A 27,958-nucleotide genomic window follows, 5' to 3' on the forward strand; every position below is an offset into this window, starting at 1 on the left:
GGGAAAGCAGTAGAGTTAGTACTCTGGAAACATGGGATTAAATAGATCTGAGAGACCTTTATTTAAACATGTGAAATGTAGTCTGCTCGCATAGGGATGGCCTCAACCAGGATCTTGGGTTCACACTGTGTGTGTGACCCCCACCATTTGGGCTTGCAAAATCCTACTAAATGTCCTGGCATGAGACAATTCACACCTCTTTAATCTGTCAATATCTCTCTCCACTCGCAGTGTCTGTACCTGTAAAGACTCACATTCCAACCATTATCTTGCAATTGTGTCTTTGTCTATATATGCCGTGTTTGTGAACTAACCTCTCCACTCGCCTGATGAAGGAGCAGCGCTCCGACAGCTCGTGATTCCAAATAAACCTGTTGGACTTTAACCTGGTGTTGTGAGACTACTTACTGTAGTCTGCTGTGTGGAAGCACAAGTTTGATAAGCAAATTACCATTGCAATAAGATAATGCTTGAGTGTCATTTGAGTAGCTCCACTTGTATAAATGTTATCTTCAAGGGAGCAGTGGCAAGGGTGAAACCATGATCAGGCAGGGGATGAGAATAACCCATTGCACAGGGGGGTGTGCTGACGCCTGCAATGGAGGTTTGCCTAAGCTAGGGTAGAGTAAAGGATCAGGGTAGCCAATGAGGTTAAACCAAGGCTTTACCCGATGCAATTTTTTAAAAGCCATCTCATCCTTTTGGCTAAGATGAAGCATTAAATCAAGCCCAGGAGGGGATGCAATGCCTCATCCTGTCATAAGACCATAAGATATAGGAGCAGAATTATACCATTCGGCCCATCGGGTCTGCTCTGCCATTCATAACATACATACAACAGTACAGCACAGAACAGGCCCTTCGGCCCACGATGTTGTGCCGAGCTTTATCTGAAACCAAGATCAAGCTATCCCACTCCCTATCATCCTGGTGTGCTCCATGTGCCTATCCAATAACCGCTTCAATGTTCCTAAAGTGTCTGACTCCACTATCACTGCAGGCAGTCCATTCCACACCCCAACCACTCTCTGCGTAAAGAACCTACCTCTGATATCCTTCCTATATCTCCCACCATGAACCCTATAGTTATGCCCCCTTGTAATAGCTCCATCCACCCGAGGAAATAGTCTTTGAACATTCACTCTATCTATCCCCTTCATCATTTTATAAACCTCTATTAAGTCTCCCCTCAGCCTCCTCCGTTCCAGAGAGAACAGCCCTAGCTCCCTCAATCTTTCATGGGCACACACTCATGGCCAAAGCCTCTGGCAGTGACGATACGGCTGAAAAGATTGTTGTACAAAACTAATTTATGAAAGAGACATCAGCCACATAACTTAGAAAGGATATTTAAAAATCAGGAAACGCTGGTAGCCTTCATATACCACCAGCATGTTCAGCTGCTTATTATTTGTGAGTATTCCAGCTGAATGCCAGCCTTAAAGTGCTAGATACTGATGCCCACACACAGTGAGGCCAGCTGTCGAGATTCTATGACTACTCTGACTGCAATCAGACCAACAATTAAACTTGAAATGCCCTAGGGCAGTAAGTGGAGTTGCAGTGGTGAATCTCACAGTTGCTCATTGCATAAATTCGCTGAGCAACACAGGAGATGTTGGGTTTTGGTTAATGATACCCTCGCACCTAAAACTTTACACCAACTTCCCTCAGCAAAAAAGAAAACAAAATTGTCCATTGTAAGACGTTATGGTGTCACCAGCGTCAACCACACTTAAAATCTTGAAACTCATCAAAAGTGAAGGAGGAGTTGCAATCCCACCTGCTCACAGAAGGGCCGCATATCGAGCCTGACTGGAAAGGAGTAGGACCCAGTCTCCTTGTAACGTTCACATTTGGCAAAATCAAAGTTAAAACGCAGCAACGAAATGGTGAGGAACGTTGGGAGGTGCCGTAGCTTTGCTTCCTTAGTTGCTTTAACTCAATCATGGCTGATGTGATTCTCATCCGCATTCTCTTGTCTTCTCCCCATAACCCTTGATCACCTCATTGACCAAGAACCTATTTATCTCTGTCTTAAAGACACTCAACGACCTGGCCTTCACAGCCCTTTGTGACAAAGGTTCCACAGATTCACCACCCTCTGGCTGAAGAAATGTCAGCTTGGCTCTTGTTTGATTGAGCCCAAGATGGGATGTGATGTCTTGTCAGCTTGGACCTTGTTTGTCCCTCATGTGGGGGACCATAATTGGACTTAATTTGAATTAGCTGTTTTGATTAGAATTAAAAGCAAAATATTGAGAGTGCTGGAAATCTGAAATAAAAACAGAAGATGCTGGAAATGCTCAGTACATCAGATGACATCTGTGGATAGAAATTGTTAAATTTACAGGTCAAATGATCTTTCATCGGAAAGGATGTAAATCTCTTTTACTTTTCTCCTTAGTTACCAGATGTTTAGAATTTGCAGCCGTTAATGAACTTTAGAGAATAGTGATAGCATTTCTTGCTTATAGACTCCATACGACCTTCTCTTCAACTTTAGTGTGTTTATAATCTCATTCTGAAAGTGTCCTCCTTAATGGCGTATGTTTAGTCCTCAGCTATACGCAGTTACATAAAAAGAATGAATGAGAAATGGCAATTCTCTGTGCTTCCACGGAGCAAACTAGGGAGGCGAGTTTTCCCGTTCTCCCTGCCACGGAACTCGTAACAGGCAAGGGGTGGACCATGGAAAGGTCCATTGACCTCGGGCGGAAATTCTGGTTTCGGAGCAAGCACGGGTGGAAAATCCTACCTTACATTCCACAAGATGGGAATGCATAAAAGGCCTTTCAGACCATTTGATCCCATGCTTCCAGAATATCAATCTTTTCACTTTTCCAGTGCAGTATGTTTTTTTTAAGTGGCTGATGTCTTCTTGCTAACCCCTTTCAGCTGTTCAGCTTATAAGCAAATACAGAGCCAGAGGAAAGGGAGTTTTTAAACATATTCCATTATTGAATTACAGTCTCATTTTATAGCCACTACTTCTGAGATGTTTACCCACATATAGAAACATAGAAGATAGGAGCAGGAGGAGGCCATTCGGTCCTTTAAACCTGCTCCACCATTCATCACGATCATAGCTGATCATCTAACTCAATGGCCTAATCCTGCTTTCTCCCCAGAACCTTTGATCCCATTCGCCCCAAGTGCTATATCCAGTCGCCTCTTGAATACATTCAACGTTTTGGCATCAACTACTTCCTGCGGTAATGAATTCCACAGGCTCACCACTCTTTGGGTGAAAAAATGTCTCCTCATCTCCGTTCTAAATGGTCTACCCCGAATCCTCAGACTGTGACCCCTGGTTCTGGACTCCCCCACCATTGGGAACATCCCCCTGCATCTACTCTGTCTAGTCCTGTTAGAATTTTATAAATCTCCATGAGATTCCCCCTGCATTTGTCTGAACTCCAGCGAAAACAATCCTAACCTAATCAATCTCTCCTCATACATCAGTCCCGCCATCCCCGGAATCAGCCTGGTTAAAAGAAAAGTAAGATGGATTATGAGCATAAACTAGCTCAGAATATAAAAACAGATAGCAAAAGTTTCTACAAATATATAAAACGCAAAAGAGTAGCTAAAGTAAACATTGGTCCTTTAGAGGATGAGAAGGGGGATGTAATAACTGGAAAAGAGAAAATGGCTGAGGCATTGAACAGGTATTTTGTGTCGGTCTTCACAGTGGAAGACTCAAATAACATGCCAAAAATTGATGACAGGAAGGCTATGGCAGGTGAGAACCTAGAAACTATCATTATCACGAAAGAGGTAGTGTTGGGCAAGCTAATGGGGCTAAAGGTAGAAAAACCTCCTGTTCCTGATGGAATGCATCCCAGGGTACTAAAGGAGATGGCGGGGGAAATAGCAAATGCACTAGTGGTAATTTATCAAAATTCGCTGGACTTTGGGGTGGTTGCCGCAGATTGGAAAACAGCAAATGTGACGCCACTGCTTAAAAAAGGAGGTAGACAAAAGGCGGGTAACTATAGGCCGGTTAGCTTAACTTCTGTAGTAGGGAAAATGCTTCAATCTATCATCAAGGAAGAAATAGCGAGACATCTGGATATAAATTGTTCCATTGGTAAGACGCAGCATGGGTTCATGAAGGGAAGGTCATGTTTGACTAATTTGGTGGAATTCTTTGAGAACATTCTTGTGCAGTGGACAATGGGGAACCTGTGCATCTGGATTTCCAGAAGGTACCAAGACTGCTACATAAGATAAAGGTGCAAGGTGTTACGGGTGACATATTAGCATGGATAGAGGATTGGTTAACTAACAGAAAGCAAAGAATGGGGGTAAATGGGTGTTTTTCTGGTTGGCGATCAGTGACTAGTGGTGTGCCTCAGGGATCAGTGTTGGGACTGCAATTGTTTACGATTTACATAGATGATTTGGAATTGGGGACCAAGTGTAGTGTGTCAAAATTTGCAGATGACACTAAGATGGGTGGCAGAGCAAAGTGTACAGAGGACGCTGAAAGTCTGCAAAGGGATATAGATAATCTAAGTGAGTGGGCAAGGGTCTAGTACAATGTTGGTAAATGCGAGGTCATCCATTTTGGTAGGAATAACAGCAAAATGGACTATTATTTAAATGGTAAAAAATTGCAGCATGCTGCTGTGCAGAGGGACCTGGGTATCCTTGTGCAGGAATCTCAAGGAGTTGGTTTGCAGGTGCAGCAGGTAATTAAGAAGGCAAATGGAATTTTGTCCTTCATTGCTAGAGGGATGGGGTTTAAAAACAGTGAGGTTATGTTGCAGCTGTATAAGGTACTGGTGAGGCCACACCTGGAGTACAGTTTTGGTCTCCTTACTTGAGAAAGGATATACTGGCACTGGAGGGGTTGCAGAGGAGATTCACTAGGTTGATTCCGGAGTTGGGAGGGTTGGCTTATGAGGAGAGACTGCGTAGACTGGAGCTATACTCATTGGAATTCAGAAGAATGAGGGGAGATCTTATAGAAACATATAAGATCGAAGCAGGGAAGTTGTTTCCACTGGCGGGTAAAACTAGAACTAGGGGGCGTAGCCTTAAAATAAGGGGAAGCAAATTTAGGACTGAGTTGAGGAGGAACTTCTTCAACCAAAGGGTTGTGAATCTGTGGAATTCCCTGCCCAGTGAAGCAGTTGAGGCTACCTCATTGAATGTTTTTAAGGCAAGGATAGATAAATTTTTGAAAAGTAAAGGGATTAAAGGTTATGGTGAGCGGGCAGGTAAGTGGAGCTGAGTCCACGAAAAGATCAGCCATGATCTTATTGAATGGCGAAGCAGGCTCTAGGGACTGGATGGCCTACTCCTGCTCCTAATTCTTATGTTCTTAACCTTCGCTGTACTCCCTCGAAAGCAAGAACATCCTTCCTCAGAAAAGGAGACCAAAACTGCACACACTATTCTAGGTGTGGCCTCACCAAAGCCCTGTATAATTGCAACAACACATCCCTGCTCCCGTACTCGAAACCTCTCGCAATGAAGGCCAACATACCATTTGCCTTATGATGCATCAACATTAACTACTTTGTATTTCATACATTTTAATTATAACTGGATTATATTTCTTAAATTACCTTTTTGGAATTTCTCTCTGCATAACACACTGAACCTGGTTGATAGGCTGGTGGCTTGTGCCTTACACCCTGGAGTAATGAATGCAAGGATGGTTCAAAATACCTTCAATTTTCATTTTCTTTGTTGAAGAAATAGCTGATAAAGAGCCAACTACAAACATTTTGTGTCCCAGCCTGTTGGCATACAAATGCCGCGTGCTGCCAGATTTATTTGCATCAGATTTTCCTGAATTTTCTCAACTCTTGACTGTCTTTGTAAATGTACTTTTGTATCACTTATTTCAATTGTTTTTTTAAATTCTTCTCTATAGCTGTTCCTGTACTTTTCAGTTGGGGACAGTCTTCACTTGAGCCCTGAAATGGAGATTACGGTAGAACAGAGCATCTCTGTCCAAGAGGTAAATATATGGGCAGATGTACGCCATCACAGCTTTCTCTGCAACATTCTTTTGTATGAATTTCAAATCAGTGCCATCACACTGTTCTATGAATGATGGAACCTGCATGAAGAATAAATTCTATAATCTGCCCTTCTATGTGAGCAAGTATATTTAATACCTATAATACATGATTGACAGTTATTTTTTTGATTGAGATTTGATAAATACAAACATGTACTGAATACAGAATAGTGTGCAACTATTTATTCTGTCCCTCAGAGGAATATGGGAACAGGAGTAGGCCATTTAGCCCCTTGAACTTGGTCCACCACTCAGTTAAATGACTGATCAGCACCTTAACTTTAAATTTTTATTCGTTCATGAGATATGAACAATGCAAAGTCAGCAATTTTTGTCAGTCCCTAAGCGTCATTAAGAAGGTGGTGGTACGCCACTCTGTTGAAATGCTGCAGTCCATGTGTTGTATGGACACCCACAGAGTTACTAGGTAGGGAGTTCCAGGATTTTGACTCCGTGCCGATGAAGGGACAGTGATACAGTTCCAAGTTAGGACAGTTTGAGCCTTGGTGGAGAAATTGCAGGTGGTGGTGTTCTCATACCTTTACTGCCTTTATTCAATGAAGTGGTAGAGGTTGCGGGTTTAGAAGGTGCTGTCAAAGGAACCATGGTGAGTTGTTACACTGCACCTTGTAGATGGTACATATTACAGCAACAGTGTGCCAGTGGTGGAGAGAGTGAATGCTTAAGATAGTGGATGAGATGCCAATCAAGTGGGCTGCTTTGTTCTGGTCGGTGTTGAGTGTCTTGATTATTGTTGGAGCTGCACCCATCCAGGCAAGTGGAGAGCATTCCATCACTCTTCAGACTTGTGTCTTGTAGATGGTGGACAGGCTTTGGGCAGTCAGGAAGTGAATTACTCGCTGAAGGATTCCAAGCCTGTGGTCTGTTCTTGTAGCCATACTATTTATTAGGCTGGTCTATTTCAGTTTCTGATCAATGGTAAGCTCCAGGATATTGATGTGGAATATTCATTGATGGGAATGCCATGGAAGGTCATGGGGAGATGGTTTGGTTCTCTTATGTTGGAAATGGCTGTTGCTTGGCTTTTGTGTGGCACAATGCCACTTAATAGTCCAAATCTGAATATTGTCCCGGTCTTGTTGCATATGGGCATAGGTTTCTTCAGTATCTGAGGAGTCGCGAATTGTATTGAACACAGAAGTATCAGTGAACTTGCCCTCATCTCACATGATGGAGGGAAGGTCATTGATACAGCTGAAGATGGTTGGGCTGAGGGCACTACTCTGAGGAACTCCTGCGGGCTGAGATGATTGGCCTGCAACAACTAATGCAATCTTCCTTTTGAGCTAGCTAGGTATGAGTCCAGCTAGTGGGGATTCCCATTGATTTCAATTTTACCAGGGTTTCTTGATGCTGCCTTGATATCAAGGACAATCACTCTTCCCCTCACCTCTAGAATTTAGCTCTTTTATCCATGTTTGGCCAAGGCTGTGATGAGGTCAGGAGCTGCATGGTTCTGGCAGAATCTAACTTGGCATTGGTGAGCAGGTTATTGTTGAGTAAGTGCTGCTTAATAGCACTATTGACAAGACCTTCCATCATTTTGCCTATGATTGAGAGTAGACTCATGGGTGGTAATTGGCTGGATTAGATTTGTCCTGCTTTTTATGGATAGATCATACCTGGGTTATTTTCCACAGCGTTTAATATTTACCAGTGTTTTAGCTCTCTGGGATAGTCCTCTGCAAAAAAGGGCACGAGCAGCACCTCCCAGATGGGATTCTCCCACCTGAGCAAATTTATGCACCGCGGGAAATACGCTGGCCAGACCGGCTGTTCAGAGATTGAGATCTCATCAGTCACAGAGAGGCCCCCATCCCCCCTCCCTCCTCCAAGATGTAACATTTTCTAGTTAACTATGCAGGTAAGTAACATGGAATTGTCTCAAGTCTCAGGCTCTAGCTCTGAGACATTCATAGAGGGTTGCAGGGAACAGGGGAATTGTCAACCAGAAGTTTAAACTTCCCCTGCAATTCCCATGTAGGCCTGAGCCTCAGAGCTTTCACAGGGTGCTGAGGTACGCCCTTCAGTCAGATGTCCTGATCCCAGCGATTCGGACACTGGAGGCTATTCCCAAAATGTTTTGCTGAATGTCAAATGTCTCCTTAGCTTTTTGGAATTGCTTTGATGGACGTATTTCAGAGTGGGAGCTTCTGAGTAGTGACCAGTAAAACAGACTGCACTGAGCTTCCAGTGTGTGGGATGGTCCCATGAAAATTGCAGCTCATCCAAACCTTTGCCATGTCAAGTCCAACCATCTCATCGTTGCTGTCCTTTCCAATCTTCACTGGTTCTAATGCTTCAAATTCTCATCTGAGTACCGTCCTCATGATATCATCTATATCACCACCTCAACTTTCTGCAGTTTCCTCCAAATCCTCCAGCCCACATCCCATTTCTCAACACTGATCTTACAGATCTTTCCTTCGCTTCACCCCACCATAGACAACCATGTCTTCAGTTACTTGGGCCCCAAATACTGGAATTAATCCCCTTAAATCTTTCTACCTTCATCTTCAAGGCTTTTTTAAAATAGCTCGTGGCTTTGACCAAGGTTCTTTCGCTCATAATCCATTTTCTTCATTACACTTCCTTGCAAGTGCTTTGGATTTTCTTTTACATTAGTGGTGCTAAATCAATATAAGTTGTTGCTGTTGTTGTATCACGTGGGTGGCACAGTGGGTTAGCACTGCTGTCTCACAGCACCAGGGGCCCAGGTTCGATTCCTGGCTTGGGTCACTGTCTGTGTGGAGTTTGCACATTCTCCCCGTGTCTGCGTGGGTTTCCTCTGGGTGCTCTGGTTTCCTCCCACAGCCTGAAAGACGTGCTGGTTAGGTGCATTGGCCGTGCTAAATTCTCCCTCAGTGTACCCGAACAGGCACCGGAGTGTGGTGATTAGGGGATTTTCATAGTAAAGCTTGCAGTGTTAATGTAAGCCTACTTGTGACACTAATAAATAAACTTAAAACTAAACATGTCTTTTCACTCAAGTCTGCTGTCTCTTTTGTTCTAGTGCATGAAGCTGATGTTGGAGAAAGCTGGATTAACAGGTATATTAGAATGATGGTGCCCTCTTCAGCATGGGACTTCACTGCTTAAATAGTGGCCTCAATTTATTTGTAATATTTTGAGTCTTACTTTGTACTGAGGAAAAGAATGGTTAAAATACAAAGGAGAAAAACATATGCGTTTTTTAAAAAATCATTTTTACGGGATGTGGGCGTCGCTGGCTGGGCGGCATTTATTCCCCAGCCCTAGCTGCCCGAGGGCAGTTGAGAGTCAACCACAATGCAGTGCCTCTGGAGTCACATGTAGGCCAGACCAGGCAAGGAAGGCAGATTTCCTTACCTAAAGGACATTAGTGAACCAGATGGGTTTTTCTGACAATCGACAATGGTTTCATGGTCATCAGTAGATTCTTAATTCCAGATTTTTAAATTAAATTCAAATTTTGCCATCTGCTGTTGTGAGATTCGAACCCGGGTCCCCAGAGCATTACCCTGGGTTGCGAGTCCAGTGATAATTCTACTGTACCTCTGCCTCCTCTATCATGAGGAAAGAGCAGGTGTATGAGACTATCGCATGGTGCAGACTCCAGAGTGGCAGGTGTATTTTTCTTGCGATTCTGCTCAAAGTGAGATGTGAAACCATGAATTTATATTCGTGGTGGTCCAGATTTCTGACCATTTTGTTCAAATGCTGCTTTAAGGAATAAACATTTAGGGATGCAATGCTTAACAAACTGGTTCCATTTGAAAGGCAAACTATATTCCTCATCGTGCTTTATCCAATTTTCACTTTGACTATGTCAAAGATAGTATAATTCCCACATACTATCGCGTCAAACATAGCAATCTAGGGTGTATTGGTATCAATCTGTGTGTGAAACATTGTGAACATGAACAGGACCTGGCCTGTTGCCACCAGAATGCATGTATTCCAAAGACAAGTAGTGTGCTTGTGTCATTGTGCATAAGTCTCTGCCATTCACCATTCAGTAATAGAGGGTGACTTTCATGCAGCGAGATTGAATTAGCAGCATAATTATCACAAGGTTACCAGAATTTAATTTGCAATAGATTACTGGGAACCAGCATTATTTCAGATATTATTAAGCATCCAGTGGTAGGAGGATAAGTTAATAAAGATTTTGAAGTCTAAATCAATGCGCTTCCACTGATCTGCAAATTTGGAAGCCATCCAATAGTTTTCTGTCTCCTTGCAGTTACTCTGTGTGAGCTGATGCCCTTCCATAAAGGATCCAGCAAAGTTAATGTATTAGTTATTTACAATACCTGCAGCAGTGTAAGCATAATTTTTAAAGAGATATCAGCAAACACGCAGCTAGCTTTCTAGTGAAAGCTTACTGCCCCTGGAAGAGATGGCGGTGCTATTGAAAGTTTACATGGCGGTGCGGTGGCATAGTGGTTAGCACTGCTGCCTCCCAACGCCAGGGACCTGGGTTCGAATCCCGGTTTGGATCACTGTCTGTGCGGAGTCTGCACATTCTCCCCGTGTCTGAGTGGGTTTCCTCCGGGTTCTCCGGTTTCTTCCTTATAGTTCGAAAGATGTGCTGGTTAGGTGCATTGGCCATGCTAAATTCTCCCTCAGTGTACCCGAACCACCTGGAGTGTGGCGACAGGGGGATTTTCACAGTAACTTCATTGCAGTGTTAATGTAAGCCTACTTGTGACATTAATAAATAAACAGTTTAAAGACCGTGTATTCTGTTAAACTCTTGTTGCTATTTATCTACAGGAGGGCATTGGCATTTAAGGAAAACTGACTGGTGCTACGATGCTGGAGAGATTTTGAAAGATGAAGTAAGTTGATGAGGGGGAGATGAGCTCTACCTCAATATTACAATAAACAACAGTTACTCATTTACCTTGCAATGCCATTGTGATACCAGGGATAGTATTGGTAACAGTGCCATCTACTAAGCAATTGAAACCAAATAGTGCAGTTAAGATCGCAAAAAGTATATGTTACTTAACTGTACAGTCATTTGTTAGGCTTCAGATAGGAAAATTATTAGATACCTTTTGAATGTTCTCTGAATGATGAATTACAATTTAAACTCACGTAACTGAGGCATGTTTTATATCTGATCACTGGTCACCACTAGAGCACTGGGCATCACCAACCAGAATCATCTTCTGGGCCCCGAGTTTCCATCCCCGTAGGCCCCAGCCCTTGTGCTGGGCTGTATTTCTATGGGAACGTTGTGAGACAGAATTGATTGCTCCCTCGCATGGAGACTCAGGACTCCTCCTTAGGTTGTTCTTGTGTACCCTCTACTGGCTAGTTTCGGAACTGTAGAGGTTTAGGTACAAAGTTTCCACATCATTGATCTTTTTGTTTGAAATAGAGTTTGAATATGATTTCCCATAGTGACTAGGTGATGATTTTTTAGAATATAGAACCTCAACATATACTGTCACCTTATGAATGATTTATGCAACATTTATGTAGTTCGTGGAGACTTTCCTTTTGTTTGCTGGACAGGGCAAGTACACTCTGTACATTAAAATTTCATTGTCTTTAAGCTGTTCAAATCTTGACAGTTATTTGGAGATGTGTGGGAAGTGAAACAAACCACATGAACTTCAAACATAAGACAGTGACAGCTAGTGTCAGAGGTACCGCGAACACAGCTCTTCCTTGGCTGCAGTGTTTCCATCCACAAGATGCATTGCAGAAACTCAGCAAAACTAGTCCAGCAACACCTCCCAAATCCACGATCTCTACCACTTAGAAGGATAAGAGCAGCTTGTGCAGGAGAACAACTCTGCCTGCAAGACCTCACTCCAGTTCCTAGCGGAGGCGACAGGGCTCTTGCCCACTAGCTGTAGAGCAGGCCAGAGGCCCACATCACCTTTTTTTAAGGTGTATCTCATTCCACTCAAGTACTTGACAGTCCAGCAGCAGGCCTCCTCCCAGGATCAGGACCCAGGGGCAGAAGTCCCACCCACCAAGAATTACTAGCCATTCGGAAGCTGACAGCTGTGTTGCGCGGCAGGGCCGCTGAGGCAGTGGCTGCCACTGGTGCAGCACCCGGCCAAGGCCTAGGATTGTCACCGGATCCCAGGCCAGAGGCGAGCGTTGGCAGGAGGGAGATCGCAGGATGGGGGCCGGGGGGTTGGAGAGCAAAAGCAGGGCAGTGTCTCCCAGCAGGTCCCTCCCCCATTCCCATGCAGGGTCCTTCCCCCTTTTCCGTGTTGGGTTCCTCGATCAGACGCTGAGTACCTTTGAGTGAGGCCCTCCCCACCTTGTGAGCCTCAAGGACAAGGATGTTGTTTGCTGTTCTCCCCACATAGCAAGCCTTCCATTGGGTTAATATCAGCAGGCATAAATTTCCCCCTTAAGAGCCTGAACTGGCAATGTGGTGGAAATGCTGTCCACAAGCCTCCCTGATCATTTGACCAAGCTGATGGTGGGTCCCTACTCGCCACCTTGCCTGATTAATTCTCCCCATCTCAGCCCTCCACTAAACTCGTCATGGAGGATGGCACAGGGCGGCACAGTGGTTGGCACTGCTGCCTCACAGCCCCAGGAACCCAGGTTCGATTCCCGGCTTGAGTCAGTGTCTGTGTGGAGTCTGCACATTCTCCCCATGTCTGCATGGGTTTCCTTCAGGTGCTCCGGTGTCCTCCCACAGTCCAAAAGATATGCTGGTTAGGTGCATTGGCCATGTTAAATTCTCCCTCAGTGTACCCGAACAGGTGTCAGAGTGTGGCAACTAGGGGATTTTCACAGTAACTTCATTGCAATGTTAATGCAAGTCTAATGTGACACTGATTAAATAAACAAGATTCCGCCTCTGACTTTGAACTATATTGCCATTCCTTTACTGTCACTGGGTCAAATTCCTAATATGCCATACCTAACGGGCAGCGGCACGGTGGCATAGTGGTTAGCACTGCTGCCTCACAGCTCCAGAGACCTGGGTTCGATTCCTGGCTTGGGTCACTCTCTGTATGGAGTTTGCATGTTCTCCCCGTGTCTGCGTGGGTTTCCTCCAGGTGCTCTGGTTTTCTCCCACAGTCCAAAGATGTGTGGGTTAGGTGCATTGGCCGTGCTAAATTGGCCCTTAGTGTCCCAGGATGCATAGGTTAGAGGGATTAGCAGGGTAGATATGTGGGGTTACAAGATTAGGGCCTGGATGGGATTGTTGTCGGTTCAGACTCGATGGGCCGATTGGCCTCCTTCTGCACTGTAGGGATTCTATGATTCTAACAGCATTGTGGCAGTTCCTCCACAATGGTTCAAGAAGATGGTTCAGTGCAACTTTCTTGAAGGCAGTTAGGGATGAGTAATAAATGTTGGCCTTGCTGGCGCCACTCAGAGAATTGAATGAAAGAATTAAAATATTCTATCGTCGTTCTTCCATCCGATGTTGGTTATCAAGAAAATCTGTACATTAACCTGTAGATGACTGAGGATGGTGGAAATCTGAAACGTTTTTTCCTCCGTCTCCACCTTAAGCTCACTCGCAAAAAAAAAAGCTGTTGAGGCTGAGAGCTGGTTGAACATTTCAGAATTGAGATTATTTTTTGTTAGCCTTGAGTAGAATAGAATAGAATCCCTACAGTGCAGAAGGAGGCCATTCAGCCCATCAAGTCTGTACCGACCACATATTAAAGGTTATGGAACCAAGGCAGATTGATGGGGTCAAGAAGCACCAATTAGCCAGAGTCTAATTGAATGGCACTGGTATGAGGGGCTGAATGGCTCGCTCCTTTTCTATTGTCTGAGGTAAATATCATACAGCACAGGCAGAGGTCGGGGCGGTGTAAGCCCCAAATTCCAAGTTTCTTTGTTGAATAGATTGATTTCAGTTGGGATAGCAGTACGGTCGCAGACTTCATTCCCATGGTCTAGTCCTTGAGTCCCTTAGTTCCACGATTGTACCTCCTCTTATAAAGTACACCTGAGGATCAAGGGCTCAACCTGGATTTTGATGCACTTGCAGTTGAATAGTTTATATCATTTTCTAGGCTCATGTGCAAAGTGGTTGGCTGGCAACCAACACCCATTGAACTCACTCCTGCACAAGAGTTAATGCTTTCAGGGGTAGGAATTAGGAGAAAATAGCTGAATAGGGAGGGAAGCTTAAGGTTGTACATTACTATTTTCTATGTTGGTGTTTGTAGGAAGCCACATTGGCAGACATGAAGATAACCAATGGAGAGACACTGGTCATTATGGAGGGAAGGCTTCCACCAAAGGTAAAATTCTCTCCCTAATTAAAACAACTGACGAACCCTCCACAAATTCCACTCCCGCAGACTTCTATGAAAAAAGTTGTCGCCAGACCTAGAATTTCCTCTCAATTTTTACATTCAATGTCACTAAATTGTCTAATTATCAATGATTGTTGAACTGCTGCATATCTCATTGTTGTGTTTCTCTACATTACACCATTTCCTTCCTCTATCTACCACGCAGTGGTTTTGTATCGATGCTTTTACATAACCGCACTAAGCTACCTTTTCTGTGCAAACTCATGATAAAGCACAGAAGGAGGCCATTTGGCTCATCGAACCTATGTCTGCAGCTCTGTGAAAGACTCATCCTAATGTTTCTATTCTGCTCCTTTCCTGTAGCCCAGCCATTTTTTCTTTCTCAAGGCTATATTCAATTCCCTTTTAAATGTTCTCATTGAATCAGCTCCCATCACCCTTTCAGACAGTGCAGCCCAGATCTCCTCATCCATCCATCTCTGATTCCTTAGCTAATTATCCTAAATCATCTAGCTCCTGGCCTCTCTCTAATGGAAAGAGTCTCTCCTTAGTTAACTGTATCAGGGCCTTTCATAATTACAATCCCCGCCATTAAATTTCCACCTAACCTTCTGTGCTCGAAGGAGAAAATCCCCGCACCCCATACTTCCTGCATCGTGCCCGTTGATGAAAAAGACCCCTATAAATGAGAGACAGTAAGTTTCTTTTTCACGACTTGGCCCACAGGGACAATAGGCTGCTTTCACTTCCAGAGCTAGATTAAAAATAAAAGTCTCTTTTGTGTCCCTTTTGTGCTTTTTCAGTTTCTTGGTGTATCTCTCACAGGGATTCCTGATTTTACCTGTCTGGCTCTACCAGCCTCCACTGAACTCAGAAAACAGAGGGCGCATTCAAGAGGAGCAGGGAAGCATTGCTGAGAGGCTGTGTGCTTTAAGTATTGAGTCCACTGCTCGAGGTAGGTCAGCAGAGTTCTGGAAACTGTCTGTGTCCTGTGATAGGTTGCAGGGCAGGATGTCATGTGGCTCTGGCACAGTGTTTGTGTGCCTGAAATCTCTGCAAATGTTCAGAATAGTTACGAGCAGGCAGATCTTCTGATCCCGTCGTTGTCAAGGAGTTCCCCGTTGAATGCACACCTCGCCACCACGAAACCCCTTGTGGGGGTGCGCTGTCGGTGGGACTGGAAGATCCTGCCGGTGCGAATGGCCCAAAAAATCCGGCTACTGTATTGAATCATTTCCCTCAATTGACCGTCACAGAAGAAAATCTTCTTTGCATTGGAGCTGCTTCAACTGGGCGTGTGAAATGTTTTGGGATTATGTATTTGTCCAAGACCACTGACGATGACCCTCAGTGATCAGCTAATTGAGTCACAGTTTTACAGCACAGAAAGAGGCTCTTCAGCCCTTCATATCTGCGCGGCCATCAAGCACCTATCTATCCTAATCCCATTTTCCAGCACTTGGTCCGCAGCCCTGTATGCTATGGGGTTTCAAGTGCTCATCTACATGCTTCTTAAATGTAGTGAGGGTTCCCGCCTATGTCACTCTTGCAAGCAGTAAGTTCCAGATTCCCACCACCCTCTGGGTGAAAAGGTTTTTCCTCTAAATTTCCCATCGAAGTGGAAAGCTTAGTTGGAACTGACCAGGATAATTACATTTCTCTACTTGATAATTCCAAAGTGTTGGAACAGAATGGCCTATTTCTGTTCTCGTATCTCTATCTGCCATTTTTTTCAGTTTATTCCCCATTCCTTTTTGTTAAACATCTTTGCTTTGCCTACCACACGAATGCATAAAATGGAACATGAATTTCAGTGCCAGTGTGATGCCAGGTCTAGGCTGTATATCCCAATGACTGATTTGATTTGATTTATTATTGTCACATGTATTAGTGTACAGTGAAAAGCATTGTTTCTTGCACGCTATACAGGCAAAGCATACTGAACATGGAGAAGGAAAGGAGAGGGTGCAGAATGTAGTGTTACAGTCATAGCTAGGGTGTAAAGAAAGATCAACTTAATGCAAGGTATGTCCTTTCAAAAGTCTGACGGCAACAGGGAAGAAGCTGTTCTTGAGTCAGTTGGTACGTGTCCTCAGACTTTTGTATCTTTTTCCTGATGGAAGAAGGTGGAAGAGAGAATGTCCGGGGTGCATGTGGTCCTTAATTATGTCGGCTGCTTTTCTGAGGCAGTGGAAAGTATTGACAAAGTCAATGGATGGGAGGCTGGTTTGAGTGATGGAGTGGGCTTCATTCATGACTCTTTGTAGTTTCTTACAGTCTTGGATAGAGTATGAGCCATACCAAGCTGTGATACAACCTGAAAGACTACTTTCTATAATGCACCTTGGTGAGAATGGTGGCGGACATGCCAAATTTCCTTCATCTTCTGAGAAAGTAAACTCGCGGATCATATCAAATAATAGCATGTCCCTTCGGCTGTGTATAACAGCAGAGTACTGACTGTACTCATTCAGCCCATGCTTGGAAAATTCAGAACACTGTCCAGTGTTAGATGTGATTCTGTTTGAACAGTACTTAATGAACAATCCTGAATGTGCAAAGAATTACATTAACAATCAATTTAAGAATTTCAATCGGGCTCGCTAATGCTGGCCAGAAACTGTGTCTGTTTATATGCCAGGCCCTGGCTAGCGGAATTGTGGAATTGTTACGTTGCAGAAGGAGGCCATTCGACCCATCGTTCTGCATCGGCAATTGAGCAATTCACTTCATGACATTTGTCCCCCTTTTGCCTGTAACCTTGCATGTTAGTCCTTGTCAGATGAACATCTAATTCCCTATTGAATGCTTCAATTGAACCTGTCTCCACCACATTCTCAGGCATGCATTCAGATCTTGGTCACTTGCTGTGTGAAAAGGTTTGTCCATTGCAAACAAAGATTATGTCCAAGCATTGTACGTTTCTCAATTGAACAACAACTTGGGGTTTGGGTGGGGGGGGGGGGGGGGGGGGGGGGTGCGGTGTAACTGTTGCCAGGTGCGTTCTCCCTAGCAATGCCTCGGCAAATCAGAACCCACTTCCCCACCACTCAGAACCCTTTTCTCCTGCCATATAAATGATTGCTCCCTATGAATTTTGGCATTCTTGCATTTGTCCTGATGAGTGTGAAATGAAAAGCTTTGACAGCATGTCTTTTTTTTTCAGCAATTGCTTAACAACTCAATGCATTATAGAGGCATGTCACTACTGTGAATAGATAAATCATTGTGCTTTGTGCCTTCTATGATGCAATTTCTTATATTTGACTATTTAATACCATGACCAACAGCGGCAAGAGTTAGCTGTATGAAATTGTGTTTGGACAATTCTGATATATCCATTTGTTTTATTGCAGATTTTGCATTACGACAGTATATGGGCGCTGAGCTAGAGTACGTGGGAAATATAGAGATATCTGGAGAAGCTAATCTGGATGATTTAAAAACTCAGGTAGTTAACTCACTAATTTATTTCTCTTTGATCCTCCTGTATACTGTTTGAAAAACTGTGTATTCTGTTCCACGTGTGGAGCTCTGCATACCACTCAGCAGATTCTCCATTGAGTCAACAGAGATTTATATATTTTTAATTGTACTGTTGGGCAATGGGCCAGAATTTATTGCCCAATTCTGGTTGCCCAGTGGGAGACTGCTGGTGAGCTGCCACCTTGAATCTCTGGAGTCTTTGTGGCGAGGTGCTCCCACACTGCTGCTAAGTGGGGTGTTAACTCACAGCGATGAAGGACCAGCAATATATGATCAAGCGGGGGGGGGGGGGGGGGGTGTGACTGGAGGTGCTGGTGTTTCCATGAACTAGCGAAGAAGGTAATGGATCAAATAACACCATCTTCCATCCTGCACAGATGTGATCAGGATGTCGGTTTCTCCAAACATATCCCAAGCACGATCATCTTGAGCTGGCAATCAGCACGAACCCACGCTGTAACAGTCTATTTGATCAACAAGGGAGGCAATGGCCTAGTGGTTTTCTCGCTAGACAGAAACTCAGCTAATGTTCTGGGTACCCTGGGTTCGAATCCCACCACAGCAAATGGTGGAAATTGAATTCAATGTAAAAAAAAATCTGGAATTAAGAATCTACTGATGACCATGAAACCATTGTCGATTGTCAGAAAAACCCATCTGGTTCACTAATGTCCTTTAGGGAAGGAAATCTGCCGCCCTTACCTTGTCTGGCCTACGTGTGACTCCAGAGCTACAGCAATGTGGTTGACTCTCAGCTGCCCTCAGGCAACTGGGGATAAATGCTGGCCAGCCAGTGATACCCATGTCCACCATTATCTTAAACATCAAACTTGTCCACCAATGGTACATTGCGGCTTTTACAATTATAAGTTGTACAACAGTAACTGATCTAAATTTCTAAAACAGGACCTGTACTTAAAAAAATGTAATCGTTTTAGATTTGATTTGATTTACTATTGTCACGTGTATTAGCATGCAGTGAAAAATATTATTTCTTGCGCGCTAAACAGACAAAGCATACCGTTCATAGCGAAGGAAAGGAGAGAGTGCAGAATGTAGTGTTACAGTCATAGCTAGGGTGTAGAGAAAGATCAACTTAATGCAAGGTCGGAACATTCAAAAGTCTGACAGGAGCAGGGAAGAAGCTGCTCTTGAGTTGGTTGGTACGTGACCTCAGACTTTTGTATCTTTTTCCCGACGGTAAGACCATAAGACATAGGAGCAGAATTAGGCCACTTGGTCCATCGAATCTGCTCTGCCTTTCAATCATGGCTGATATTTTTCTCATCCCCATTCTCCTACCTTTTCCCCATAACCCCTGATTCCCTTATCAATCAAGAACCTATCTATCTCTGTCTTAAAGACACTCAATGACCTGGCCTCCACAGCCTTCACTGCAAAGAGTTCCACAGATTCACCACTCTCTGGCTGAAGAAATTCCTCCTCATCTCTGGATTAAAGGATCATCCCTTCAGCCTGAGGTTGTGCCCTCTGGTTCTAGTTTTTCCTACCAGTGGAAACACCCTCTCCACACCACTCTATCCAGGCCTCACATTACCCCGTAAGTTTCAATAAGATCCCCCCTCATCCTTCTAAACTCCCAATGAGTACAGACCCAGAGTCCTCAACCATTCCTCATATGATAAGCTCTTCATTCCAGGGATCATTCTTGTGAACCTCCTCTGGATCTTTTCCAAGGCCAGCACATCCTTTCTTAGATATGGGGTCCAAAACTGCTCACAATAGTCCAAATGGGGTCTGACCAGAGCCTTATACAGCCTCAGAAGAAAGGTGGAAAAGAGAATGTCCGGGTTGCGTGGGGTCCTTAATTATGCTGGCTGCTTTTCCGAGGCAGCGGGAAGTGTGGACAGAGTCAATGGATGGGAGGCTGGTTTGCATGATGGATTGGGGTACATTTTGTAGTTTCTTGCGGTCTTGAGCAGAGCAGGAGCCATACCAAGCTGTGATACAACCAGAAAGAATGCCTTCTGTGGTGTATCTGTAAAAGTTGGTGAGAGTTGTAGCTGACATGCCAAATTTCCTTAGACTGCTCAGCCGATTCCATATTGCTACCTGTTATGATTTTATCTGAATATAAGTGAGACTTAATACTGGTAGCAGTTTATAAAGAACAATTGAGAATTATATTGCCCATTATCATCTTTTGGGTATAAGACATGGCCTATTTCTGGTTCATTCTCCTCACATATATGTCTGCACCTGTCTAGGTCAGTACCTTTCTTGTCCCTTCTAAATTGACATTGACCTCCACTTTCTAGAATATATTCCAGAAATAAGAATGATAGAAAATCCATCCAATTATGCGTCTTGCGTACCCCATTTCACCCAATAATTGGTCTGGCAAGCTCTGAATCCAGGCTTATGCTCTGGGCCTCCCTTATCTGTCCTTTCGCCTTCATACACTCATTTTATGTTTCCATGCTGATGAGGCCTTAAGGCCTGTGAGATCTAACTAATTAAAATTTAGTTTTGAACATAATTTTCCTTAATTCCTAACCAGGGAGAAATAAAGCTAAATTAACAAAATTTAATTTAATGAAAACTATAAACCGGCAGTCTTAATATTAAACTACGCACCGTTTGTTTATTTAGCGAGTGCAAATTCCCAAAACCAAGTGATAGCCTCGTCATTTGCTGAGCAGTTTGCCACTTGTTCTGTGGAGGGGACATTCTATACTTCGATGGACTCGCAAAAGCATATTGCTGAAAATTAGTAGAAGAGATTTATAGTTGGTTATGTTTCAATCAAGAATGTGCAATCAGCAGAAATCCAAGGGAGTATATTTATTCAGAACTTAACTTTTATTTAACACTTGCAATGCCAGGTCCCTCTCAAAACCCACATTCTTTCAATTGCAACCTTGAGTGTAAATTTACTGTGCATTTCTGCACACTAGTAGTTTCACATGTAACACATTACATTTGTACACATTTACGTCAGTATTCCAGTGCCATATAGTGATATCTAATACAACCCATCCTTGAGCTTTCAGGTGTTCTTATCAAAAGGCGAGAGGAGTGGTTGTGTGACTCGGGATCTGTATGGTCCCTCAGGTGGCACAGTGGTTAGCACTGCTGCCTCACAGTGCCAGGAACCTGGGTTTGTTTCCCGGCTTGGGTCACTGTCTGTATGAAGCCTTCATGTTCTCTCCATGGGTTTCCTCCGGGTGCTCTGGTTTCCTCCCACAGACTGAAAGATGTGCTAGTTAGGTGAATTGGCCATGCTAAATTCTCCCTCAGTGTACCCGAACAGGCGCCGGAGTGTGGCGACTAGGATTTTCACAGTAACTTTAAGGTCTTGGGTAGTGACTAGGCTAGCAAGTATGGTTTTCTTAAAAGGATCATAGGCAGGGATGCAAGCATCATCAGGTGAAAGTTTTCAATTTACAATTCTCACGTACACTTTCCCAATTTAGACCAGAATTGACATCAACACCTTACTTTGAATTGCATCTAGGTGATTTATTCCCATTTCAGAAAAGTTCCCATTTGTTGTTGTGATGTTTGTGCCTCTATCTTTCATTCTTAATTGCTTCCTCACATTGCATCTTACAACTCATTAATTACCATTCTATCTTAATGAGCCTCTAGAAACTTTACTGTCCTGATTACTGCATTAACCCATTTTGTTCATTTTTGGTGACGCTTTGAGGAAGATTGTCTCATTGTGATAATGTCACTGGACTAAAGCCCAGGCTAATGCTCTGGGGACATGGATTTAAATCTCTCATGGCACTGGTGGAACTTAAATTTGGTTAATAAATTTGGAATATGAAGCTGGTTTCAGTAATGGTGACCATGACAACTATCATTGTAATGCAATAGTAAGTTTGTCCCTGCACCCTGTTTTCAGATCATTCACCCGAGTTAAGATCCCTCACCCTCGCACTCAGGAGGCAGCACCTGGGAACTCTCCCAGCCCTGTCTGTGTAACTTCCTTGCTGCATATCTGAGAATGGAATCACCTGTTGCCAAACTTCATCTCTCTTCCACTCTTACCTTTTCCCTCTGTGGCGATAATTTGCCTAAGAAATGTATTTTGGGTCATGTATCTTGTGCATGAGCAGTTGTAGCTGTTTGTTTTATTATTGGTGCTGTTTTGTCTGCATCCGGCAGCCCTGTTGTTGCTGCAGTAGCATATTTGGTCCTAATTGCTAGAATGTTTGTTTTATCAGGACGAATGCTGTTCAGTTATTTTAGTGTTTTCCCCTGGGATTTTCCAGAGCAGGGCTTGATTAGGCTGATTGCCAGGTAAGGTCATATGACTGGGCGGGACTAGGCTCACAGAGGGAAACCCAGCTCAGTTGCTTTTTGGGAGTTGAGAAGGAAGAAATAGCTCTGAGTCTCGGAAGTCTGGAGACAGATCTTCCGGAAACTAGGTAAATTTCTCTAGTTCTGCTGTTTGAAGATGTATCCTTTTCTGGAAACTGCTGTATTGGAATCAAAAGGCAGGTGTCTTTCTGTATCTATCCAGAGGGGTTAAAATGTTGGGAATCCCGCATCCACATGAGCATATCTGTTTTTAGTGCTAACTGGTTCTGAAGTATGATTTATGTGTGTGGGGCTGTTGCTTAAATTGCAACTACAGAGATGGACAGCTGTTAAGGATTATACTTTGTCATGTTTAAGTATTTTAATTGGTAAAAGTTATGCTAATTCTTTTCATTATATTCTGTGTTCTTAAATAAAGTTTGTTTTAATCGAAGCTTACCCAGTGGGTCACTTGAATCAAACCTGGAGTGAAACACTTTATGCTCACCCTAATGCCAAAATCAAAAAAAAATTGAGATCTAGGCTATAATATATCTTGGAGTTTCTGACCTGGTCCCTAACACCTCTGCTGCTATTGGAATTTATTTGGTCTTGGAGATTTCATATTGTTCTTCTCAACTCCCTGTTTGAGTGATGTGGTATCGACAGCCCAAATTCACTGCAGTTTGTCACTTCCTCACTCCAGTTTTGCATCATAGAGTCATAGAGGTTTACAGCGTGGAAACAGGCCCTTTGGCCCAACCTGTCCATGCCGCCCTTTTTTTTTAAACCCCTAAACTAATCCCAATTGCCCGCATTTGGCCCATATCCCTCTATACCCATCTTACCCATGTAACTATCTAAATGCTATTTAAAAGACAAAATTGTACCCGCCTCTACTACTACCTCTGGCAGCTTGTTCCAGACACACTCCACCCTCTGTGTGAAGAAATTGCCCCTCTGGACACTTTTGTATCTCTCCCCTCTCACCTTAAACCTATGCCCTCTAGTTTTAGACTCCCGTACCTTTGGGAAAAGATATTGACTAGCTGATCTGTGTCCATCATTATTTTATAGACCTCTATAAGATCACCCCTCAGCCTCCTACGCTCCAGAGAAAAAAGTCCCAGTCTATCCAGCCTCTCCTTATAACTCAAACCATCAAGACCCAGTAGCATCCTAGTAAATCCTTTCTGCACTCTTTCTAGTTTAATAATATCCTTTCTATAATAGGGTGACCAGAACTGCACACAGTATTCCAAGTGTGGCCTTACCAGTATCTTGTACAACTTCAACAAGACGTCCCAACTCCTGTATTCAATGTTTTGATTGATGAAGCCAAGCATGCCGAATGCCGCCTTCACCACTCTGTCCACCTGTGATTCCACTTTCAAGGAGCTATGAACATGTACTCCTAGATCTCTTTGTTCTGTAATTCTCCCCAATGCCCTACCATTAATTGAATAAGTCCTGCCTTGGTTCCAAAATGCATCACCTCGCATTTGTCTAAGTTAAACTCCATCTACCATTCGTTAGCCCACTGGCCCAATTGATGAAGATCCCATTGCAATTAGAGATAACTTTCTTCACTGTTCACTATGCCACCAACCTTGGTGTCATCTGCAAACTTACTATCCATGCCTCCTATATTCTCATCCAAATCATTAATATAAATGACAAATAACAGTGGACCCAGCACTGATCCCTGAGGCACACCGCTGGTCACAGGCCTCCAGTTTGAAAAACAACCCTCTACAACCACCTGCATCTCCTCAGCCTGATGAATTTTTAAAAAACATTTCAAAGCAGATGAACTCCTCTCAGCCTTTACTCCCACAGTGCCAGTCCTTCAAAAGTGGAAGAAGTCAATCTCTTTTAAAGTTAAAGTTTATTTCTTCGTGTCACCAGTAAGCTTACATTCACACTGCAATTAAGTTACTGTGAAAATCCCCTAGTCGCCACACTCCGGCGCCTGTTCGGGTACATTGAGGGAGAATTTAGCACGGCCGACGCACCTAACCAGCACGTCTTTCAGACTGTGGGAGGAAACCGGAGCACCCGGAGGAAACTCACGCAGACATGGAGGGAACGTGCAGACCCCACACAGACAGGAAGCGAACCCAGGTCCCTGGCGCTGTGAAGCGGCAGTTCTAACCACTGTGCCACCCCAGTGCTGTAAATCCCATCCTACAAGAACACAGTGCTAGAAATTCTCAGCATTTCTCCTCTTTCCAAATTAAATGATGGCAGGATTGCCTCGATTCTGACAGTGTCAATGAAAACCCTCATTGAAAGTCAAAATCCTTTGGGACTGCAGCCTCTCACCACTTCTGTTGCTGGGAACTGATGCTGTTCTGGGTCCAACTAGACCAATCGTTTGTATACCTCCATTCCCAGGCTGCTCATGTGACTATCCAGGTAAGTCTTAATTGTGGGTGCTAGAGTATCACAGTTGTGGTGGTTGCTTCTTAAGGTCAAAGCTTATGTCCTTTGCTGATCCACATTTTCTGAAACCTATCACTTCACTGCTGCTCGCTGAGGAATACTGAGAATGCCACTGGAATAAATGTACTATTCCCCACGTGGTACACACAAGTACAAATATTGAATTAAATGATAGGAAAACTACGATATGGTGCTGGGTTGTGTATATATATATATATATGAAACAAAGAATGAGTATGCACGGTGGCACAGTGGTTAGCACTGCTGCCTCACAATGCCAGAGACTTGGGTTTTATTCCAGTCTTGAGTCACTGTCTGTGTGGAGTTTGCACGTTCTCCCTGTGTCTGTGTGGGTTTCCTCCGGGTGCTCCGGTTTCCTACCACACTCCAAAGATGTGCAGGTTAGTTGGATTGGCCATGCTAAATTGCCCCTTAGTGTCCCAAGATGTACAAGATAAGGGGATTAGATGGGTATATACATGGGGTTAAGGGGAGAGAGCCTGGGTGGGATGCCCTTTTGGAGAGTCGGTACAGACTCGACGCACTGATTGGCCTCCTGTAGCGAATCTCTGTATGTATGGTGAATCATGGTGCTGACCCTGTGTACAGTACACACACGTAAGTATGGGATTCTGAGAGAAGGGGGTGATTTGAGTTGTCGGCTCTCGAAAGTGTACAGTTATGTTTCTTTTTAGCTTGTTGCTTTATATTTTGTAGGTTTTGACCTTGCCTGTGCTGCAGGATCTATCTGTCCCTTCGATGGAATTCCTCAGAGTCTGGCTGGTGGAGAATAAATGTCCTGTCAAGATCCTACGTAACCAACAGCAGCAGCTCAGGTAAATACCAGCTTACTCGGGTAAATACAACCTGGCAATTACACTATACTCATTCAAACATTGGACTGCATTTTAGAACAACATGCATGAGCTGCCTCATTCTGTACTCGCACCCCACACTGAAGTGGATGGAGAAACTGTTCTGTAGATGATTCTCTCATACTAATCACTCTGTCCATGTTATTATTGGAATTTGTTTTATGCTAGAAGATTCTCCCCAACTAGAATCTTAATTTCTAATAATGGGGAACCTGTTTATTTTATTGTTCATTCTCCGGAGGTGACTGAATTTATCGTCGCCGGCTGTCCGAGAGGTTCATAGAAACCCTACAGTGCAGAAGGAGGCCATTTGGCCCATCAAGCCTGCACCAACTACAATCCCTACCTAGGCCCTATCCCTGTAACCCCTGCTAATCTCCCTGACATTAAGGGGCAATTTAGTATGGTCAATCCACCTAATTCTCACATCTTTGGGCTGTGGGAGGAAACCGGAGCACCTGGAGGAAACCCACGCAGACACGGGGAGAATGTGCAAATTCCACACAGACCGAGGGGAGGCGATGGCCTAGTGGTATTATCGCTAGACTATTAATCCAGAAACTCAGCTAATGTTATGGGGACCCAGGTTCGAATCCCGCCACGGCAGATGGTGAGATTTGAATTCAATTTTAAGAAATCTGGAATTAAGAATCTACTGATGACCATGAAGCCATTGTGAATTGTCGGAAAAACCCATCTGGTTCACTAATGTCCTTTAGGGAAGGAAGTCTGCTGTCCTTACTTGGTCTGGCCTACATGTGACTCCAGAGCCACAGCAATGTGGTAGACTCTCAACTGTCCTCGGACAACTAGGGATGGGCAATAAATGCTGGCCAGCCAGCGATGCCCATGTCCCACGAATGAATATAAAAAATAAATTTAAATGTCATCCAAGGCTGGAATTGAACTCGGGTCCCTCACACTGAGAGACAGCAGTGCTAACCACTGTGCCAACCATGGCGGTTGGTAAACCTTCTCCATGAATTGCTGTGGTCCTTGTAATGATGCTACTAAGGTCATATTGAATAGGGATTTACCCAGCAATAATGAAGAAACTGCACACATCTCCAAGCCTGGATGAACTTTGAGATAATCCTCCAGTTTCCGTTCCGAGAGAGAGGACAATAATCAGAGGGAAGAGATTCAACGTAATGGATGGAAAGGTTAGAGGGGAGTCAGGGAGGAATGTTTTTATCTAAAGGCCGGTCCAGATCTGGAGCCCACTGCCTGATTGAGAGGTAGAAACTCTCATCGAGTTTTAAAAACACTTGGAAACGTACTTCAGATACTGCAACCTATAGGGCCATGGACCAACAGCGGGAAGGTGCCATTAGACGGAATAATTTTTTCTTGGCCCCAATGGGTCAAATGATCTCCTTCGAGATGTAAATGTTTTGATGTTTTTGTGCATTATTCCACCCCACACTCAATTTCTTGCAGCCCTGATGATATTCTACACCCTGTTCCCATATGTGGTATATATCATAGAATCCCTACAGTGCAGAAGGAGACCATTCGGCCCATTGAACCTGCATCGACTCGTGGGCCCTATCCCATAAACCCATGTATTTACCCTGCTCATCTCCCTGACACTAAGGGTCAATTTAGCATGGTCAATGCACCTAACCTGCACATCATGCAGACATGAGGCGAACGTGCAAACTCCACACGTCACCCGAGGCCAGAATTAAACCCGGGTGTTTGGTGCTGTGAGGGAGCAGTGCTAATCACGCTGATCGTATATATCTCAAAATCCCTGCGGTGCAGGAGGTCATTTGGCCCATCGAGTCTGCACCGACTCTCTCTGACAGAGTTCCTTACCCAGGCCCTTTGCCCCACCCTATCCCTGCAATCCCACAGTTTTGCCATGGCTAATCTAACCGAGTAAGAAGTTTAACAACACCAGGTTAAAGTCCAACAGGTTTATTTGGTAGCAAAAGCCACACAAGCTTTCGGAGCTCTAAGCCCCTTCTTCAGGTGAGTGGGAATTCTGTTCACAAACAGAGCTTATAAAGACACAGACTCAATTTACATGAATAATGGTTGGAATGCGAATACTTACAACTAATCAAGTCTTTAAGAAACAAAACAATGTGAGTGGAGAGAGCATCAAGACAGGCTAAAAAGATGTGTATTGTCTCCAGACAAGACAGCCAGTGAAACTCTGCAGGTCCACGCAACTGTGGGAGTTACAAATAGTGTGACATGAACCCAATATTCCGGTTGAGGCCGTCCTCGTGTGTGCGGAACTTGGCTATCAGTTTCTGCTCAGCGACTCTGCGCTGTCGTGTGTCGCGAAGGCCGCCTTGGAGAACGCTTACCCGAATATCAGAGGCTGAATGCCCATGACCACTGAAGTGCTCCCCAACAGGAAGAGAACAGTCTTGCCTGGTGATTGTCGAGCGGTGTTCATTTATCCGTTGTCGCAGCGTCTGCATAGTTTCCCCAATGTACCATGCCTCGGGACATCCTTTCTTGCAGTGTATCAGGTAGACAACGTTGGCCGAATTGCAAGAGTATGTACCGTGTACCTGGTGGATGGTGTTCTCACGTGAGATGATGGCATCTGTGTC

General features: G+C 44.1%; 1 protein-coding gene across 2 annotated transcripts in view; it reads left to right on the forward strand.

Annotated features, from left to right (window-relative positions):
* Positions 1-27,958, forward strand: part of usp40 (ubiquitin specific peptidase 40) — a 134,774-nt gene that overhangs the window by 89,205 nt on the left and 17,611 nt on the right. For both annotated transcript variants that reach the window (XM_078228938.1, XM_078228937.1), the window contains exons 22-28: positions 5,891-5,977; positions 9,075-9,111; positions 10,820-10,884; positions 14,218-14,292; positions 15,133-15,262; positions 17,664-17,758; positions 25,228-25,346. In XM_078228938.1, coding sequence (XP_078085064.1) covers positions 5,891-5,977; positions 9,075-9,111; positions 10,820-10,884; positions 14,218-14,292; positions 15,133-15,262; positions 17,664-17,758; positions 25,228-25,346 — 608 coding nt within the window. The remainder of the gene's footprint in view (positions 1-5,890; positions 5,978-9,074; positions 9,112-10,819; positions 10,885-14,217; positions 14,293-15,132; positions 15,263-17,663; positions 17,759-25,227; positions 25,347-27,958) is intronic.

This window comes from Mustelus asterias, chromosome 14 (genome assembly GCF_964213995.1).
Source record: "Mustelus asterias chromosome 14, sMusAst1.hap1.1, whole genome shotgun sequence".
Taxonomy (NCBI): Eukaryota; Metazoa; Chordata; class Chondrichthyes; order Carcharhiniformes; family Triakidae; genus Mustelus; species Mustelus asterias.